Below are 20,175 nucleotides of genomic sequence, written 5' to 3' on the forward strand. Positions count from 1 at the left end.
ATCAACTTCAGAAATTATTTGTTACTCGTTGGATCATCTGTAACCAAAAGCACACTGCAGTGTGAGGCTTATTAACAGCTTGGGATGAAGAAGTGTGAGGGTTCTGGGATGAAGCAACGCTAAAAGAATTAGAGGCCACCAGATAAAACTACGAGGACCAGGCTCAAAGGAGCGCAGGAGTGAAACAGTCAGAAAAAAGGAAAAAAGACGAGCAAAGCACCGCGGAGCGGAGGCCCGGCCCGCCCTGCCCTGAGGTGTTTCCCGAGGCGGCGCCCCCTGTCAGCCATGTCGGGATGGCTTCGGGGAGCTCCCGCCCTGCCCTCCCCGCCCCGGCCGCTGCCTCCCCTCGGCGGAGCTCGGCGGCCCGGCTCCTCCTGCGCTCCTCCCCCGTTTCTCCTCCTCCTCGTCCTCCTCCTCCTCGTCGCCCGGCCGACCTGCGGCTGCGGGGCGGCATGAGGAGAGCCGGGGGCGGCTGGTGGGGCCGCAGCTGAGGCGCGGCGGCGGAGGGGGGCCGCCGCCATGTCGCTGCTGTGCGTGCGAGGTGAGTGGGGCAGCGGCGGGCGGGTGCCCGCGGTGGCGGAGCCGGGCTCCCGGTGGGTGCTACCCGTAGGTGGTGGCCACCCCGCACACCCCTCGGGGTGTCCTGCCTCAAACGGGAGGAGGGGAGTGGGGCGAAGCCGTGGGGATCCCCAAAGGGATCCCCAAAGGGACAGGTAAGTCCGCCAGCACCTGCCTCCAAAGTTGGTTTCCACTCTGAGATGCTGCTCACGGTGGGAGCGCAGCTGGAAGGTTTCAAGTCTGTGTGGGGCTTTTATCGTTTTATTTTTAATTGACGGTTTCCATCCCTCTTGGCATCCCAGTTGCCTCTCAGTTGAGCCCATGTTGGGTCGAGAAGCCGTGAAGGTGGCGCTGAGCCTCGCACCTTCAGGTGGAGCCTTCGGCAGGTGGCCGAGTCCCCCCAGGTCTGGCCGAGGGCAAGGACAACTTTTGGGGCGAGGAGAGGCCCCGAGGAAGGCAAGGAAGCAGCAGGTGCGATGCCGAAGAGCGGCAGTCCAGCCTGGTGCCAAAACCTCGGAGCGGGGAGGAGCTGTGTTTGAGTTTCGTAGCTCATTTGTACACCAGTCAAGACGCTGCCGCTGAATGAAACTGCGCTGCTGGCAGAGAGCAGGCTGCTGTCACTAGCTTTAACGTTGTTATTCTCAGTGTCTGTGCTTCTAACGTGCAACATTATTTCAGATACATTACCAATTATCTTCTCCTCCTGCTATCGAGCCTCGTTCGCTTGCTGAACAGGTTACTGAAAAGTTGTGCTTTCTCATGCAGGATGGGTTGCAGTGCTAGTCGCTTGCTCTTTATCTCCAGTTCTCAATTTCTTGCTCTCTTGTGCCAGAAAAAAAAAATAAAATAATTAAATCCCTGAAGGGAACCATCTGCCAGGACTCGTGCTTCTGGGACGTGTCTCCTGTCAGTGTTCTGCGCTGAACGCCGGTCGCAGGGTGTCCCCACAGCTGTGCCCTTCGGCTTAGAAGTATTGTTTTAATGTTCTCAGCTCCTTTGCCAGATATGATAAAAAACTGACACTGGTGTGCTGCTGCCAGTTCAGCTTTTCTTTTGCTCGTCTCTCTTGGTTTGGTAACAGCTCTTCACCCAGCTGTTCATCACCTTTTTGAATCAAAATCAATGTTTTGATGATAGTGTTAGTAAAACGATGCCAGCAGAATAATACCAAAGTGTATTGAGTGTGCAGTGTTTTGGGGAGGGCACTATCCCTGTATGAGAGGGCTTCTTAATTAAGTTTCAACCCTTTTATTTAAAAAAAAAAAAAAAAAAAAAGATCCTGTTTTAAGAGGTAGGAGAGTTTAAAAATGTTCTCTGTAATCTCTAAAGCACTCTGAGCATCTCTGGTGGACTTATAAATTTGGAAAGTTTTGCCAAAATGTCTTAACTGAAACTGATTCTTATTAGCTCAGGGATGCTTACATGTTACGTTTTTTCCCCCCATTCTTTTTAGTGGTTGATCTTCAAGATGCTCTCAGGCTGTCTTATGAAAAAAAATCTGCTTTTGATGCCACATGGCACTTGGCCACTTGTGTTAAAGGTGTATTTATACCCCTTCTACTAGGAGTAGTGAAAGACCATGAACTGGATGTTGCAGTTACGGGGACAGTCTTGCTTTGCCAGGGTGTTCCTTCATGATCCATTGAGCCTTTGGGACAAAAGCATTTCAGTGGTCCAGAATGATGCACTTTTGTGTTTGTCTTATTTTGTCTGGGTGCAAAGATCTAAAGAAGAAACTTGAAGTGATTGGTGACTGTGTGGTGGAAAACAGCTGTGAAAAATATCTTTCATATCCACCTGCTGTGCTACGATGGTAGATAATACTGGCAGTGATTTAGATGATACAGAGCACCTTTATTATAAGAATGCAGAATATAGTCAATTTACTAAATGTGTTTTTTAAAATGGTCATGACTGAAAGAGTGAGCTCGTGAGAACTCACAAGTATGAACCATTAAACATAAAATGGTGTTATACTGGTATAGAGCAGTCTGAAAAACAAAATAGGTACCAGAAGGTGAGGTAAAACAATCACTTTTGGAGCAAGCAGGAGTAAGTTCTGTTGGCTTATGTATTTATTTATAACAAGCTGCTTTTTTCATTAAAAATGATACACATGTAAATTCGCACAGTGACTTGGGGTTGGATGCTGTAGACCTGAGATTAAAAACAGAAAGACAACCAAAAACCTGTGAAAGAGAAATAGGTGGTTAGGACGCTGTTAATCGCCTCTGAATTGCAGTTTAACAGATAAAAGCGAAACATGGAAAAAAAAATCTAAATGGCAGAGTAACATGAGACCTAGCAGCCAGAAAGTGTTGTAATTCACAATTTTTTTTCCACTTGAATTATGTGCATTAATGATATTTTAATGAATGGATAATCTAAAACAGTACACACAAAACAGATCCGAGCTCTGCCTTTGTTCCCCAAAGGGCAGCTGACATTTGTGGCTTGATCTCATTTTTTAGTGGTACGTTTCTTTTTCTTCTCAGAGATCAAATCAGGTATTTTTTTCAGAAGCTTTGTGCCATGTCTGTTGTAGAAGTACCTGGCAGGAAATCTAAACTCAGCAGAAGTCTGAGTCTGGCCTCACCTGCAAGTGTTTGGAGGATGTGGGAAGTGGTTGTAGGAGTGATCTAAGGGACTCTTGGGGAGGAGGAGTCTTGAAAGATGCAGAGGGTGTAAGAGAAGGAGAAAACAAATTCTGAATTTTACACAACCGAGGCCTTTAGAAGAGACTTCTTCATATTTTGATTCTACCGCTTAAGTGCTAAAGAGATTGCATATACTCCAGTTCAGAGCAGCTGTGTCTGGATTATGTCTCATAATCTTCTCTTGGCACAGTTCGCTTTATTAGTTTGCATTTAGGGTTGTGTTTGTGAAAATAGCATGTATTAAATAAAAGTAGTCCCAGGGAAGCAGTCTAGTTTTTCACATCAGTCTTGCATTGTTAATTTTTTTTTTCTTTTTTTTCTTTTGGAAGTCTTGATTTTTACCTTGGATCTTAACTTCATTAAATTTCTTCTGATCTTTCCTGTCTACCAGCTTACAGGCAGAAGTAGCTGCTGTCTCAGAGCAGCTTGCAAGGGTCATACCAAGCGAGGACCACCCCGAGGTTGGATCACCTGGTCACCAGTGTGTTGTCATCGGTTCCTTTGCTCTGTTTGCATTGTTGTCCGAAGATGCACTTCAGACCCTTTCACTTGCTCACATTTATTACATTTTACTTTGCCACCAGCTCTTGGTATCTCAAGATGATGGCATAGCTACTTGCCAAACCCAGTGATGGCTCTATTCTAGTCTTCCTTCTTTATAACAGCTTATGCTGTGTCTTCAGTTCCTTTGTCTCCCTAGCTTCTGGACCTACCTTCTCCATCTGATAATAGTAATAAAAATTGTGTTGCTTTGTCTCATACATCACCTGTCCCGTTCACTGTATCAGTATCTGAAATGCTTTACTTTGCCGTTCCAGGGATATTGGCAGTGGGCATCTTGTGTCATCCCTGCATGTGGTGTGTGGCTTAGTCCCGTGAGGGCATGGTGCTTTTTGTCTTTGGGTCTGGTCTGCAGCGTCTTTGTGAGACTTAGCTGCCTGAGGTATGTGGGACATGGAGTTAGGAGATTTGTTCTGGTTTTGCTCTCTGAAATTTTAAGTTTTTGACTGCTGTGGGAAATGATAACACCTAGAGGCTAGGGACTTTCTTTTCATTGCATGCTGCTTATGTTGCTGCTGCTTTGAAAAGCTGCAAAGCTTGCTTATCTGGTGACTTTTTTTTGGTTTGTCAGAATAGGTGGAGTGGAGCTCAGGGAACTTAACAGCGCTTTCTTGTGTTGGCAGCAAAACTGGGGTTCCTGCCCACCTGGTTAAACTCTGTCATTCAAGAGAAAGAAGCAAGTGGGGAAAATGGAAATGGGTGTTACTAACACTAGAAATAAAACCATGTCCACCTTGTTGAATGTTTAGAAATATCCATAACTAGAAGGCTAGTAATCAATCACAAGGGCTTTTTCTTTGTGTTTAAAGGGTTTTTTTTTTCCTCAATACAATAGCCTCAGCTCACCTCTGTGTTCTTTGTGAGGCTGAATGCAGTGCCTCCAGCTCTTGCTTCTCAGTGGTGAAGGACTCTCTCTTGTAAATAGTACTCTTAGCAATAGGGTGATTGTACTTCTGTGTTGCGACTGCTTTCTGAAATGGTTGCAGAATTGAAAAAAACAAGACGGCAACAAAACCCTACCTGCTTTTGTGTAGATTAAAATGGAAAAGAGCAGAATTAGATTCTGAAGACAGTAGCAGAAGTGCAGGTATTAAGACAAATACATTGATTCATGAAGAAGTTGCTGTATACTATAACAGACTCCTTTTCTCTAGCTGCAATTAATCAGGAAACTACCAGTGTATGTAGCGTTGGAACAAAATAAAATGGGTTACAATTTTGGGTAGTAATGCTAAGATAAAGTGTCTTAGCTTTTAAAGGAGCCTCATTGCATTGAGTTTCAAGATTGGGGTTTGGAAGGTTGACGTTTAATTGGTGGCTTAATCAGCGAGGGAACTGTAAAGCTTTCAAGCTTCTGTCGTTAAGTAGTACGAATGCTTAAAACCTACAGACTGCATTTGTCTTGTGATGCACAGATGTTCGTTCACTTTTCTGTTTCAAACCCTCCTTCAGCTTTGGACACCAGTACTGCAGCGTTTCAACAGTGTGGATTCCTTGTTTTAAGAGCTCGGTCACTAAGAACTGCTGGAAAATCCTCTCTGGTTTTCAGTGGGGTAAAGGAAATGTACGGAGGTGCTTCCTGAATTCGAGCAGCATCTGCTTTTTTTTTTTTTGCTCAGTTGGTGTCCTCTCAGCTGACTCCTTCAGTTTGGGATCTGCCAGGTCAAATGTGTTAAAGTTGTTTTTAACGTAATGTTTTAATATGGAACATACTGATGGATTTAATCCAAGTGCTGTAAGTTCCTCGTTTTGAACTGTAACAGTCTGAGGGCGAGTTACAATTTACATAGTGTCATATAAAGTCCAAGTAATATAACTGCCTTTTTTTTTTTTTTTTTAAATCCTGGACCTTCCCTTAAATATTTGGCTTGGACGCTTGTGAAATGCATACGTCTGGTGGCAAATGATCCTTTTATTACTTTGCCTTGAAACTTTCCTCCCTTGTTTTTTTCCCTCTACCTTGCTAACAATTTTTACACAGTATTTTGGAAACTACTTTAGTCACTCAGTGAAAGCTGTTCTTACTGCTGTTCCTAGAGAGCAGAACCGGAGTGCTATGTCTAACAACACTTCTCTTTTCATACAGGGATTTCATTGTGTGGTCTTGCAAATAGATCAGGAGCTGCTGTGAGGATGTGGTTGGACTTCCCTCAGTCTCTCTTTGGCATTAAAACCTGCTAGTACCTGGCATTTTCTTTGTATTAAAGTGCGTGGAAGCAACTTGCTTTCACTGCTTTATCAGTCATCATTTCTTCAGAACTTTACCTCCTTAAACACTGATTGCTGTATTAGTTTTTACAGACATTTGCCTGGTGTGCTCAGTGATCTGTAAGCACCTGTCCTCCTGTGAGCATGCTGAGTGTCGCCTGGAGTGTGGCACTCTGGTCTCCTTAGGGACTCTTCTATTCTTTCAGCATGTATTTAAAGCAAATGTCACTGGGCTCCAGGCTTCTTCAGATGTCTAGGCTTTCTGATTTTTATTATTTGCATCTTGGATTTTGTCTTCTCTTACTGGTAGACTGCAAAGTACCTGGTCACACAGGTGCCTTGCCTCTCCCCGGGCATGGAGCAAATGTTTATTGTGTGCTTGTCATTTCTTTGCCATTGGCAAATTAATCAGTGACTAAGTTAGGATGGCAATGTACTTGTTAGTGTTTCTTTTTATCCTCTAGGTTAAGATTTTTTTTGTTGTGTTTATTTCATCTCCCCCTACACCTAGGGCCAATTAACATGTATTGATAACTGTTTATTTCTTGTATGTTGTGTAGTGGCTTGTATCTCTTTGCTGCTTTTGGAGTGGGGTGGACTAAAACTGTACTTGCTCGAGGAGTAGTGGCTTTCTGGTTCCCTAGAAAACTCTTCATAAATGGTTTCTGCATCTGATATCACAGTTTCTGTTCAATTTTATTTTTTCTCAATGAAATAACTAATAACTATCCTCAGCTTTGTGAAGTTCTGAACTGTCTCTTGTGTATTGCTAGGTATTTGATTTGATCACAACTACTCTAGGCAATTTTGAAATCATTGTTCTGCAAAAGTAAATTGTGATAGGGATCCAAAGTAGTTCTCCTGCTTAGTGCTGTTAGTTGGAATGCTATCTACAAGTTTTAAAAGAACTGTGGAATTGCCAGTAGGCCTAAGGACTCCCCAGTATTTCTCAACTTGACCAGCTTTATTTGACTAATACTGTCTTCTGTGAGTTCACATTTCAGTTAACTACTACCATACCAAGCACCTTGCTTGTAACATGTTTTCCTGAGTGTCTGTGTTTCTAGTTGAGACAGAAAGAAAGCTTCAATTTTAATCCAGAATAAAAAAAAAAAGTTTGAACACCCCCTAAACTATGATTGGTTGTTCAATGAAAAGATAAAGTGAGGTTTACAGAGTGTATCACAAAAAGCTGAGATGCCCACCTCCTTCACCAGGCTTTCAATATAGACTCCTTAAGTTATTTTTCCAATTATTAGCTTTGAGCTTCAATTGAATTATCACACTTTCACGTAATACAGTGAGTACCTGTTGATGTTAGTGATCTTTCCCTTCTTAAGCAGTGTGGAGTGCAAGAGACCTGCAATGGATATGGGGTCAGGTTAGAGGAAGAGAAGTCCTCAGCTGAAGAATTCTTTTGACTGGTGTTGGTTGAACTCCGTAAGCACCACGTTACTACATGAAATCATACCCTGCTGTTATGGAAGGTGATGAGGAAATGGAGGATGGTGCTGGCAGGTTTGCTGTATCTTTCACAAGTAGGTGAGGGTATCTTAAAAATGAAAATAAATGCTACCAGCTGATGGTTGTGACTCAGCTCAAGTTCTCTCTAGCATGCTGCTCTTGAGTGTTCGTAGGTTCATCCTTTTGTCAGGTGAGTTGGAGGAAGATTTGGAAAGAACCGTGAGGGAGTTGGGTACCTGCATTCAATGGGAAGCCTACGTTCAAAGACCTTCAGCTTAGTGAAATTCTATACTGAGGGTGTTTAAGTACCAGGTCCAACCTTTCCTTAGAGACAGGGTTTAGTGGATGACTTTAGTAGTAGGGTGATGGTTGGACCAGATGATATTGGAGGTCTTTTCCAATCTTTATGATTTTATGATTCTATATTAAACTGGGATGTTGTCAGGTAGATACTACTCCCCCCCACTTTGTTTGCAGGATATACTTTCAATGTCCAGACTTAAAATTTGTAGAGGTTTTATCATTTCTGGGCGTGGTTCCATGGGTTAAAAGCTGTGTTAAGCATTAAAAAAACACCCCTGATTTTGTTCCCTTTTTGCCTGCCTGTAATCTAGGAAAAGGGTCATTTAGAAACAGAAACGTGGCATGATCTTCAAACAACTTTATGCAGGCTTCAGGCCCCTCATCTTTTTCCTTGCACCCAAACATCACTTATGAATGGAAAGTGAATTGAACTAGAAGGGAATGTCTGATGCGGGATAAGAGAAGGTGTCTTCTTTGAGATAATCTCTAGCCTAAAACTGTTGCTGAGTTTTAAAAGAAGTTTGGCTTCCAGCCCTGGCTGTGTCCCTTTAAGGAATACTGGTTTTAACCTTATTACTTAAAGCTCCTGTGACTTAACCCTCTTAATTCTTTACAGCCAAATGCTCTTCTAAGGAAACTCCAGCATTTCCACCATGGAGATGTAATTTATTGATACAAAATAATTGCGGAATTACTCTTCTGAGCATTGGCTCACTCCGTGCTTATTTTCTCAGCCAAGGTCAGTGTAATAATATTCAGCTTAAGGTGCATAATTAAAAAAAAATAATTAAAAGGAGGAGTTTTACAGTAAAGGCTGTATTGGGTCACTCCTCTGTCCATACGAAGTCTGCAACATACAGCCAACCTGGTGCCATCTTTCTTGGCCTCTGCTGAGGAAGGGAGTTTGGGTGTGGAGCTAAACCCATTAAACCCTTCATTCCTTTAAAGCTTTGTGCCAGCACAATGGTAGCTTTTCACTGTGGGTATTTTTCGTATCTTTTTGTACCACTGGGTACCTGATTGAGGCCAGACAGCATTGTAAACTTCAGCGATGGAGAGCTGCGTGCTTTATTCTGCTCTGCACTGAATGTTGGCATCTTGAGTGTTCCAAGAAGGTTTCTTTAAGGCAATTTTTTTCAGCAAATGCTTGACCAAATTATTCAAAGACTGCTATGCAAACTCATCTCTTTCAGATGATTTTTTTTTTTTAATTGCTGAAAAATATTTTTTGAAAGATATTTCAGAACAGTTCTGTATGGTCAGGTAGTGATGGAAAGGCTATATCTGAAGAAACTGTGGGACAAATTTCATTTAAGCCATAATATAGACTGAAATTTTCTGCTTGGCCAACTTCCAGTTTCCAAGGAATTAAAATGTAAATGAATATGGAGTCGTTTACATTTCTGGAAGGAAATCCTTTATGAACACCTGCTTTTCCTGAGGGATTTCACAAACCCCAGAACTTGTTTTCAGGAAATACCCAGGGCCTTCTGACTTCCAGTGCTTGTGATAATTCACATTTAGCCATCACATGGTCTTCTGCAGCAACAGCCACGGTCCTTTGCAACTGGAGTCCCTGTGGGGTGTTACGACTGCAGGTGCACTGGGGATCTGCAAGGTGTTATGCTGGAAACCTTTAATAACTGTTTTTTTCCATCATGCCAGGAGTACCGTGCACTAATTGAGGTGATGCCAAGGTAGCTTATCAGCTTTGGGTGAGGAGGGAATTTGACTGCTGCATTAAGAGCTATGCACATTTTAGAAAATTGTGTGTCATTCTGATTCTGTTCAGCCTCCCAATCTTTTGAGTTCTTCTTCATCATGCTTTCTTTATAAGCAAGTGGGTGGCGTTCTTGAGGAGGTTGCTTGGCCTCTTTGAAAGGTGCATTTCATGTGACTTTTCTTAAGAGCCGGAGGGCCATAAATTACTAAAAAGCTCAGGCTGCCTTCATTTTCGGAGGTGGGAGTTCAAACAGCACCAAAATTATAACGATGTTTCGTAGACTAATAAGTTCTTGTTATTTATGAAATAAATTCTTTCTATTTTTTTAGCTCACACACGCCCCAGACTTGAAATCCTGATTTGAGCTGAAACTTGCAGTATGGAAACTTGGACGTGGCACGTAACATGAATAGGAGTTGGTGGGGAGGCGGAAGTGGATGTGAGACAGTAATTTTGTTTCAGCCTTTCCTGCCTGGTATAACTTGCTGCGTGTGCAAAATTTTATTAGATTTTCACATATCAAATTAAGTAAGTGGAGTCTGCGTATGCTCCATTTTAATAGCAGATTTTTTGAGGAGATTAACTGCTTAGAAACTGTATAGTTATAAGGCCAAAATGGATTGTTGTAGTAATCTAATATGACCCTCTGTAGGACACTGTATTTTTTTTAGTATAACAAGTATTTTTTTAGTATAAGATCTTTTTTAGAAAAAGATCAGGTTCTGAATTAAAATTGATGAAGGATTTGCGGCAGTTCTAGGCAGCAAAGTTGATTATCATCATACACGACAAATTTATGCTTTTCAATCTGAACTGGTTGTGCAGCTTAGCGTCGCAGCAGCAGGTGTGCCTTTACTTAGGTTGGAGAAACTGTTAGTAAATTCTGATCCGCCGCCCTTCCAGTGCTTAAGGACTGGGGAAAAAGGGAATTTGGTAATGCCTGTTACTTAAGTGGAGGTTCTTGGATGTTTTATGGATGATCTGACTGTAATGAGAAACACTTACATATATTTTTTTGGTGGTTGAAAGGAGATCAAGACATGCCGCAACCTGCCAGGCTGGCATGTTAAATCAGTGTTTTGTTACTCTTTGGCTAGGTGGAAAGAGCATGGTTTAGCAGTAGGCTAGCAACAAACCTGTTGTGAATTTGAGTTTGTAGTTACCGTTCTGTAAGTGTCGGACACTTCAGTCAAAGATCTAGAAATGTGTTCAGGCTCTATTGGAGCAGCGCTGCACGTGACTGGAGTGTGAATACACCGGAGTTAACCCTGTGCACGCTTGCTGGGGCTTGCATTCCAGTTTTTCTCTGCAGCAGGAAAGAGCTGGCGATGGAGATGAATTAGGGATTGCATGACTCTAAAAATAACAAGTGAAATATAAAGTTATAGGACGTAAACAGAGTAAAAAGTGAAATGCATTTTATTAGTAGTTTTTCTGAGTCCACTTCCTAAACAGCACGGTGGGAAGCTTGTGACCGAAGTGGTGGTGCTGGGGCTGTTGGTGTAGGACTCGAAGCAGCTATGGCAGGGGTTATGATGGGAATGGAGGTGTTGAAGGAGATGCCCTGCTCTGGCAAGAGAGCAACAAAGGTGACTGGCAATATTCTGCTGCGTTAGGGATGCAGAATTGTAAAGCAGCATTAGGGTGGATAAAAGAGAACCAGCTGGGCTGAAATTACTTTGGGAAGAGCTGATAAGAGATTCTGCTGTGGTAACACTAAGAGATCTGCGTAGTCCAGGATTTAAATGTGGGTAGAAATCTTGTAATGCGGTTAGAGAGAAGTGTTTCTGGGCATTGTCAGTGTGGCAGGCTAACTCCCCGCAGCAGAGGAGTGCTGTTGGTCACGGCTGGGTACAGAGCTGTGTTACCTGGCAGTTTCATCATCACATGGCGCCTGCAACCCTAAGAACAATGCAGATAACTGTAGTTGTGGCTTTAAGCAGTACAGAGGATGCGGAAGAGATGCTGGATGTGGAAGTGAACTTGGTTTGAGTGACCACAACTTAACCTAGGGGAAATTGAAGAGCTAAACCTGTAGACCAGCACCTGCAAAAAGTATATAGAAGTTTTTTGGTGAAGTCAGGAGCTTGGGTATGGAGGGAGACATGGAAGTCTGTGAAGCTACAGGGGCAAATATTAACATCTCACATAACAAGGAAAGGCTCCTCCTAGGAAATAACCCCAGAGCTGATGATTGACCTGAACACTGTGTCAGGATAACGGTGAGCAAACACAGAACCTCTGTGAGGTTTGGGCAGAAAAATCTGTTTGAAAGGAAGGTGTGTCTTGAGGATCGGGAAGTGCAGGGCTAAGGCAGGGGTTTCCAACGCAGCAGAAGAGGTGAGCTCTTGCAAAGGGTGTTAAAACAGATAACGGCAGGTGCTTTGGTCACACGAAAAGGAGAAACAACCCATCTCACAGAGGAAGGAATTGGGCCACAGTGCGTAGGGACAGTGTGTAGAGTAAAGATGAGCTGGGTGTGATCCCTGAGCTGCAGTTGTTGCTTCTTTTGAAGGCTGAAAATGATACACAGATGTAAGGGGTTGGAGCAAATCTTCTACACCTTAATGAACAGAAGTCAGGTAAACTCTAGCCCAGAGTGCTAACATGTACAACACTTGAAATTTGAAGTCTGGTAACTGCTGTAAGCCAGCAGTGGCATCACCTAATTGGAGAAGGAGATTGGTGGTTTCTGTGGGGTGGCAGAAAGATAAGGAGATAAGGGAGAAATGTGGGCAATACGTGCATCTTGACCTCAAAAACAGGGGAGACTGTGATAGCTTGAGGTTTAAAGTGAGAGTAATAAAAGCTTTATAGACAGATGGAAGCTGTGTGGAAGGTAACTGTGTATGAAGGTGGTGTAGGCTTGCGAGAGGCAGACTGTGCCGGGCTAACCTCTTGGCTCTGTATGACAACATGCATCTTGCCAATCGCCACAGCAGATGTTTCTCTTTGAAGGAAGTTGGAACAGGCAGAAGAAACGTAAGGTGGGTAAGGAACTGGCTGTAGCAGAGGCTACTAACATTGAAAAACTGATGGGAAAAGCGGGTAGATGTCTTCCGCTTGTGGTATGGCGAGAAAAGTAGGAATGTGTGTGTCAAACTTGTTTTTAAGCCAAGTCCTAATGGCATAATCGATTTGGAAGTAGAGAAATGTAATGCATGAAGAATTAAGTGACCCTGAGAGCATCCGTAAGGAAAATGAGCTGGTATTAAGTGGAAGAGTTACACGTGTAAAGGCAAATTACAGGAATTTCTGAAAAACAAGGAGCTTCACGAAAGAAGAGAAGAAGAGCCCTTCTGACTCTGCACCGTGTTGTCAAACAGTATGGGAAATTGTGGAAAGAGGAAAAGGTGTAGCAGTGTGTGCTGGGGAGAGTATTCCTGGCACAGGGGGAAGGACAAAGGCATGGGTAAGTTGTCCATGAATGCAGCAGCCTGCACAGGATGAGCCTGTTTGGGGTGGACAAGCTCAGGTAGGACTTAATAGAGAATGTGGAAGTAAATCTGTCTGTCTCTCCCTTCCTTTCAGTCCGTCCAGTGAGAGCACCAGGAGGCTGTGGCTTCTTCCACCTGATAAACAGGCATTGATGGGATCTATGACTTCTGTCCAGAAATAACTTCAGGAAATTAAACACAGGATGGGAAAAGCCACTTAAGTTGGAGGATAACCTTGGCATAAGATGTAGTAGATATAAGTGTATCATGTGTTAAAGCCTGGTCTGGAAATTAGGGTACAGGTCTTTGTGAGAATGGAAGCTAGAGGTGGTGACCACAAAGAGCCCTTCCAGTCTTGTGATGCTCACAGCACTAACTTCATCGGGGTCTGAATTCCTACTCTGACACCTGTTTGTTATAAACAATATGTATTAAGGTAAAGTTTTGATGTAGCGTTTTGCTTAGTTATACATCTTAATAAGAAGAAACCAAACAGCAAGTGGGGAAACTTGCTTATACTAAATTGTTACGGAAGGCTGTTTATTTTAGTTAATGATTTTGATACTAATGGTATTTACCCTGATGGAATTTCAGTGTAATTTTTATGGAGGCTGAAATACAAGCAAACACATGGGTTACAGGAGAACCGTCTTGGGTGTAATCCTTCTCAATAGTAACACCTGGTTGTGATTCAGTTCTGTGTATCTGCTGTGTCAAAACAAAAATATTGGCAGGTGAGTGCTAATGTGTTCAGGAGACACAGCTCCTTCAGATACCAGTACTGCCATGGGGAGCAGTCAGCTGCTGTTCCTAAATGATGCTTGGGTATCAGTCTGTAGCTGGGTTTTGGAAAACACATTCTGTCTTTACAACCTTAACTTAGAAGATCCTTTTCAGCTTCATTCTAGGGAATATCGTAAGTGATCAGTGTCCAAAGACCTTAAGCAAAACAAAAGAAATCCTGAAAGTTGCTGCCAGTCTCACTGTCCTACTTCTAGAATTTGTCTTTGTCCTCCAGGAACCGGTGTTGTCTGAGCAGTTTGTGAATGCCAAGGGTAAAGTCAGGCTTCCAAAGAATTCATTTGCAAGCAATATTCTGTTAGATTCCCAGTTCTTGTGTGGGAATCTCATTCAGTTATACCATAGCTGATATACCGAGTATTTCTTGTACTGTTCCTTAGTGCTTGCAGTCAGCTTAGTTCTGTCTCCTAGATGTTATGCTTGCCTCTGGTTTGTGAACCAAAGCAATTAAATATTTAAGTAACGTAATGTTAACATTTTCACTAAAACTATTTTTGAAATTTAGACCAATTCTGCTTCATTATTTGGTGCAGGAAAATGCAGGTGCTGTCTTTCCTGGGAGCTTCTCTCTTGCTGTAGTATGGTGGGATATATATATATTTAAATATTCCTGAATCCACCACAAATACGCTGTTGCTTTATTTTTGAGTTTCTCTTTTGGCAAGTACGTTAACCTTCTGAAGTTGAACAATGAGATTTGTTTAGCTCAATCCCTCTCAGGGCAAACTTGTGCTCAGTTGAGCTTGACGAGTGGCCATGTTCATTCAGTTGGCTGCTTGCTTGCCATCCTATAACTTCAGTGAAACTACCTGAAGATACCGAGGCTGTGATTAGATGGCGATCACTTCTGGTGTGGTTAGCCAGCAGCTTTTGCTCCAGGGTGCTTCGTGTTGAACCTAAATCTGTCTTGGGAGCATAGAAGCCTTAGTCATTCAAGGGGCTAGACTGATGAGTTCAGTGCTTTTGTTGACTAAAGAGAGAGAAATACATTAAAGTTGTTTTATTTCTATCTGTAATTTCTGCTTTTTATTCCTTGTTTGGTACCAGAGACAGCTTACTATGCCTGAGCAGCTGCTGCATGTGCTTCGTGTGCTGTAAGAAGTTAATTGTGAAGAGGTGGATTTCATTTTCAAATAAAATAAAAATGCTGAGGGAACTCACTTCTGAATTAGGTGTAAGTTTTTCTCTTCTCTTTGGCTTTTTTTACATGCAAGCTTTTCTTGTAAACTAGTTGAACTATCGGTTTGTCAGCCAAGTCAGTTCACCAGCTCAGAGTGTCTTCCAGCAGACAATATGTTGTCTGTCTTCCTGCCTTCTGGTGTTAGGGTACAGCTTACATTATACATACTTCATTAGTCATTGACAGCTATGAGCATATATGAATTTAAGTCTGTCTTCTGTGAAATTAAATGGTGCAGGTTTTGTTCGTGGTATCAATTAAGGCATTTCCACTTACTTAAAGTAATGCATTTCTCATCCTCACAGAGCTTGAAAGAAGGGTAATTTGTGTCACTGAAATTAGAAGCCTCCTTTCTTCTCTGCCCAATAGTATTTATCTTCTGTATCTGCAAATTCTGAAAGATTTTATATTTTTTTTCTCCTAATCAGGCACAGATTCAGGAGTAGGGATGCTGTCTCTTTTGATCATTAAACTGTGAAAAGTTAAGAGAAACCTGTAACCTGCAGGGGACTCCTTTAAGAAAAGGGACTGACGCACAATGTAACAGAATAAATCTGAGAGACAGACACACACACAATAACTCACTCCAGTATTTTATATCCAAGCTGTTTTTGTTTTTTTTTAATATATGTACCAATAAAGTGAAGGCTACAAAGTGAAGGAATATTGGAGAGAAGAGGCAGCTTGGATTGCTGTTTAGTTCACCTCCTGGTTGGGGAACCAGGTCACCTGACAGAGCTGTCTGTGTTGCCAGCGTCAGGAGGATTAACCTCTCCGTAATCTCCGTGATTTGAATAAGAGATTTTGTTCCTGTCCTCACTGCTCAGTACAAAGCAGCTGCTGAGCAAAAACTTCAGGGAATCTTTAGCAACATATCTGTGTTGGTCAGCCAAGAAAGGAAGAAATAGATGTTAGAGGATTTCTCCAAGCTGTGCTATTTATCAGCTGGTTTCCGTGTTTGTATGTTAAGTGTGTATAGGTGGAGCTCTCCTCCAGAATCAGGGAGGTTGGCTACATCCTCCATTGCCTTCTTGTTTAGAAGGAGTTTTCCTTCTTGTTTAAAAGGAGTTTTGTTACACAAATAGGATCAAATACGTTTCTCCATCACCATCCTCTGCTTCCCCCTCCTCTTCCCCTAGTAAACTTTGGACAGAGGCATCACCTCTCGGTTTGTTAATCGCAGCATAACTGAATTTCAGCGTGTGTTTTCCCACCTCTCAAGAAAAATTAAAATGATCCAAATGGTTTGAGATGGGTCCGAATGGTCTGAGGTGATGCTCGCCTGCCTGTGCTGGGTCTGGCCGAAGCTAGGAGGGATTAGATGGCTTGTGTCTGCATCTACCCCAGAGAAACCGTGGTGGTAGTAATAAGGGACTTCACTCCTGAGATTTTGTGGGGCTGTTAGCGGTAGTAAAGCATAATTCTAAATAAGCATCTCAGTATGCTGGCTCCTGTCTTGCCAGAATTAACTTGTCAGCTTGCATTGAGATCATGATTATTGTCAGAGAAGTTGAAGAGGTGAGTAATGAGGTAAAGGGCTCTCTGGAGCGTTTTGACTTGGCGTGTCTTTGAGGCACCGTGTCTGTCACAGGCTGTGGGGCTCCTGAGGGTTGGAGCTAATAGTTTCTGCACAGCCTTTAAGGACGGGTAATTAGATGCCTTGCTAGAGGGAAGATTTTTGTCTGGGCGCTGGGAAGCTGTCATTGCAGCACGTCCCAAAGCTGGCAGAAGATGGCTTCTGATTTCTGCTCCTTACCTGAAAGGTGACGTGAGGCTCAGGTGGTTGATCTGCTTTGTGTTGGCTGGGGAAGTCTCCTGAGACTGACGGTCTGCCAGCTGGACTGTGGGACCACAGGAGAAAGAGGGATAGATAACCCTATGCCTGGGAAGAGCTTCTGCAGTGCTGCATCTGGCTTTGGGAACTCCAACACAATGTGACCACTCCTCCCATTAAGCTTCCACCTCCTTCTTTCTCCTGCACGCCATTTAGCCACACAAGCTGCCTAGGATTGGAGGCTTCTGCATTTTTTTTTGTTTCCAACTGTATTTTATGTAAAAACTGGAAAATACTTTATGGGCTGTTGGTGCTTTGGATTTGCTAGCAGTGCTAATCTGTTACAGGGTGTTGTAAAGTTCAAGGATTGCATGTTCCTACTTTCTTTACTGCTTCCCAGCATCTGTTTCCAGCTTTTCTGGCTGTATGGTTCATGAATATTCTCTTTTTACCTGGACAGAAGGAACAATGTTGTCAAGCTTATTTCAGCTGCTGCTTATCTGAAATCAGTTGAATGCTTCCTACTGACTTTCAGGAAGCTCTTTCTGGGATCAGCTGTAAGTGAACTTAATAAAGCTCCTGCTTTGCAGTAAGAAAGCTTCAAGTGCTAATGCTCAGTGTATAAATGATGTGAGCTGTGGCTTACAAAATAGCTTGTCAATATTTTAAGCATTTTATTGATAAGATCCTGAAGGTTTTGGGGTAAAATGGCGAGCACATTATTAAAATGTGATTCTTTTCACAGTACAACCTTTGTCCTTAGTGGTCATGTTGGTATACTGGTCGTGTTTTGCCATTGTGGATCCTGTTCTGCGCCAGCTTTTTAGTAAAATCACCATTTACTAAAATCACCATATCCCTCTGCAAGTTCAGAGATGAGGGGAGTTCCGGGTCTTGGGATCTGCAGTTTTATGAGTCTCCTCCCTTCCTCTCTGTGAACCTATCCAGTACTAACTGCTCTATTTAAAATTTTGTTTTCAAAACAACAAATAACAGCAAGACCTTGCTGCTCAATACAGATTTTCTGAGAGGTGCTGGTGTCAGGATCCTGGAAGTCTGATGTTTTGCTGTCCCTTCAGGGAAAGAACCAGTTGCAAACCTTTTACTTTTCCTGTTTCGTTTTGTTCCCTGTCACAGTTGCTTTCTCCAAGCTGCATACCTAGTTTCTTTTATTCTTCCTGTCCCTTATCCTTCTAGTAAGATGATTTTGATTTATTTTTTTTTATGAGACACAGGTTTGATTTTTGTTCTAAAAAACTCTTCATCCCCAATTCCCTCAGCACATATTCTGTAGCACTATTTATAATTTTCCGTTTAATTGCTGCTCTTTGAGAAGTTTCTAGACCTGCCTTCAATGTTTCTGCACGGGTGTGCTAACTACCTGATAGCATTTCCTTGACCTGTGAATTTCTGCTGTTGAAGTAGTTCAAGGAATGTTTCAGGCGGGTGAGTTCTTGAGCTAAGCAACAAGCACGAATGCCTATGACACTCTTCAGTTCAGGAGCATGCAAACCTGTGTGATGCTAAGTCAGTGTGTCAAATCAAATCTGGTAACAGATTAACCTGTAAATGAGATCCAGGTGTCTCTCCAACTGTCTGAATCAATTTTGTCATTGAAAGTGTTTAGAGGCCTACATACATTAACTGTCTTCTGCATTTAAACTATTGTAGAAAGTAAATTGAATTGCCACCCCTTCTATTGCGTGACATCTTTTAGAGATGTAGGACCTTTTAAATGAAGGCTTCTTTTGCTAATGAGGGTTGAGTTTTATTTAAAAAAAAAAAAAACCAACCAACCAAAAAAAAACACACAAGAAAAAAAGGAAAAATTGTAAAGCACCCTGTGTTGAAAGTGTCTGCAAAGCTGGACCTTTGTTTCAGGTATACCTTGATAATGGGGTTTTGTCTGGCATGTTTGCAACTCTCAGGGTTTTCTAGCAAGTTTTAAATTTGTTCTGTTTAAGTTTCTAGGTAACTTTTGTGTAAGGATGGAAGAAGTGGAGCACTGTAAAACTCCGGTGCAGGTAGAGCTGTGCTGTGTGTACTTTGCAAGCTTTGTGCAGAAGCTGAGATAAAAAGTGTCAGAATCTGTAGGAGGTGTGAAATTACCTGGTTCACCAAAGCGATCAGACTGTGTGTTGGACAGAATAGGTGCATCTTTGTTCTGATCATCATGCCATCATGCTGTCCTGCCAGCTTTTTTGTTCCTGTGTAGGCTGGCCGTCACGATGCCCTGCCAGCTCTCCACGTTCGTGTGAATGAGACAGAGCAGGGAACGCTCCAGACAGCCTGCCGCTGTGCTGTCGCTCTGATGCCTGTGGGCTATGGCAGTAATAGAGGAGATTTAGGCAAGACGGCGACATATAGCTTCTATATATATAAAAAGCTTGCCTTTTCCTGGATAGATTTCAGTACCTGGCTCGCCAAAGTTCAGCCTGTACAGGCGATGGGATGCCGAGCCCGAGGCTGTGAAACTTCTGGCAAGAAGCAAATGCTGGGGTGAGGTTTAGCGAGCAAAACCAGGCAAGAGGAGGCAGCTGCAGTGTCCCTTCAGGACTGGAAATGTCCCTCGGGTCCTGTGTATGGGGGTGTCTGAGCTGTGGAGGGAGGCAACCAGGGTGCTTTCTACCTGTGGGTTGGGACATTTGTTTGCACGCAAGCTCTAAATACTACACTGCCAGAGGATTTACCAATAAAACAAAGGAATTACTAGTGAAGTTTGGCTGCTGCCAGGTTTACTGGGATGTGCACTTTGGATTTGCTGCCTACGGTGGTCCTGAAGTTAAATGGGGTTAATATTTTCTGTGCACAGGAATCTGGAAAACCCTTCCAAGGAGTCAAATGTTTCCCAGCTGCGGTAAGTCACAGTGCTGTAGGCAGAAGGGATGGAGTGACTTTGAGGAAGCTTCGTTGAAAATTGTGTTGTAAATCAAATAAATTTAGTAGCATTGTGTGTCTCTGGACAGGGTAATGAATTTGCAGATCGTCTGAGCAGGAAGATGCTAATTCACATGAATTAAGAGGGATTGTAATTCATTCTCAAGACATCTGGCAAAAGGGAAATCCCTTGGGTAGATCAATTTGCTACTGCAGGCAACAGAATAGAAGCTCTTCTTTTCTTTTTTCCCCAGGAGAATCTGAGAGTGGTAGTAGATGATTTTTATATGTGGTTGGTTGCTGAAATGAGCACACCTTGCTTTTATTTGGCATTGCTTTGGTTCCCAAGGCCTTGAGAAAGGTGAGACAAGTTGTCCTGTGGGCATTTAGAATGGTCAGATTGAGGAAAGCTCTCTGCTACATGAACACGAAATGCAGTGTGAAAGTGTTTCTTCCTTGATTAACTATTAAAAATTAATAAACCACTATGGTGTCCGTTCCATTTATCCTGGACTACTTACTGAAGCAGCTAGATCTCTCAGTTCAGTTGAGGTAAACATCATGGTACGGGTGCCTTGCTGCTGAGGCCGTCCAGATTCCTCCACAGCTGTTGCAGTCCAACAGGTGATGGA

At 42.8% G+C, this 20,175-nt stretch overlaps 1 protein-coding gene across 5 annotated transcripts in view; it reads left to right on the forward strand.

Moving 5' to 3' along the window:
• The first annotated feature begins 320 nt into the window (after positions 1-320).
• Positions 321-20,175, forward strand: part of UNC13B (unc-13 homolog B) — a 212,801-nt gene continuing 192,946 nt past the window's right edge. For 2 of the 5 annotated variants that reach the window (XM_080573395.1, XM_080573397.1), the window contains exon 1: positions 321-541. In XM_080573395.1, the coding sequence (XP_080429521.1) occupies positions 520-541 (22 nt within the window). In that variant the 5' untranslated portion in view covers positions 321-519. The remainder of the gene's footprint in view (positions 542-20,175) is intronic. The other 3 variants (XM_080573396.1, XM_080573398.1, XM_080573399.1) reach the window with 3 other exon arrangements.

This window comes from Anser brachyrhynchus (genome assembly GCF_964034855.1).
Source record: "Anser brachyrhynchus genome assembly, chromosome: Z".
Taxonomy (NCBI): domain Eukaryota; kingdom Metazoa; phylum Chordata; class Aves; order Anseriformes; family Anatidae; genus Anser; species Anser brachyrhynchus.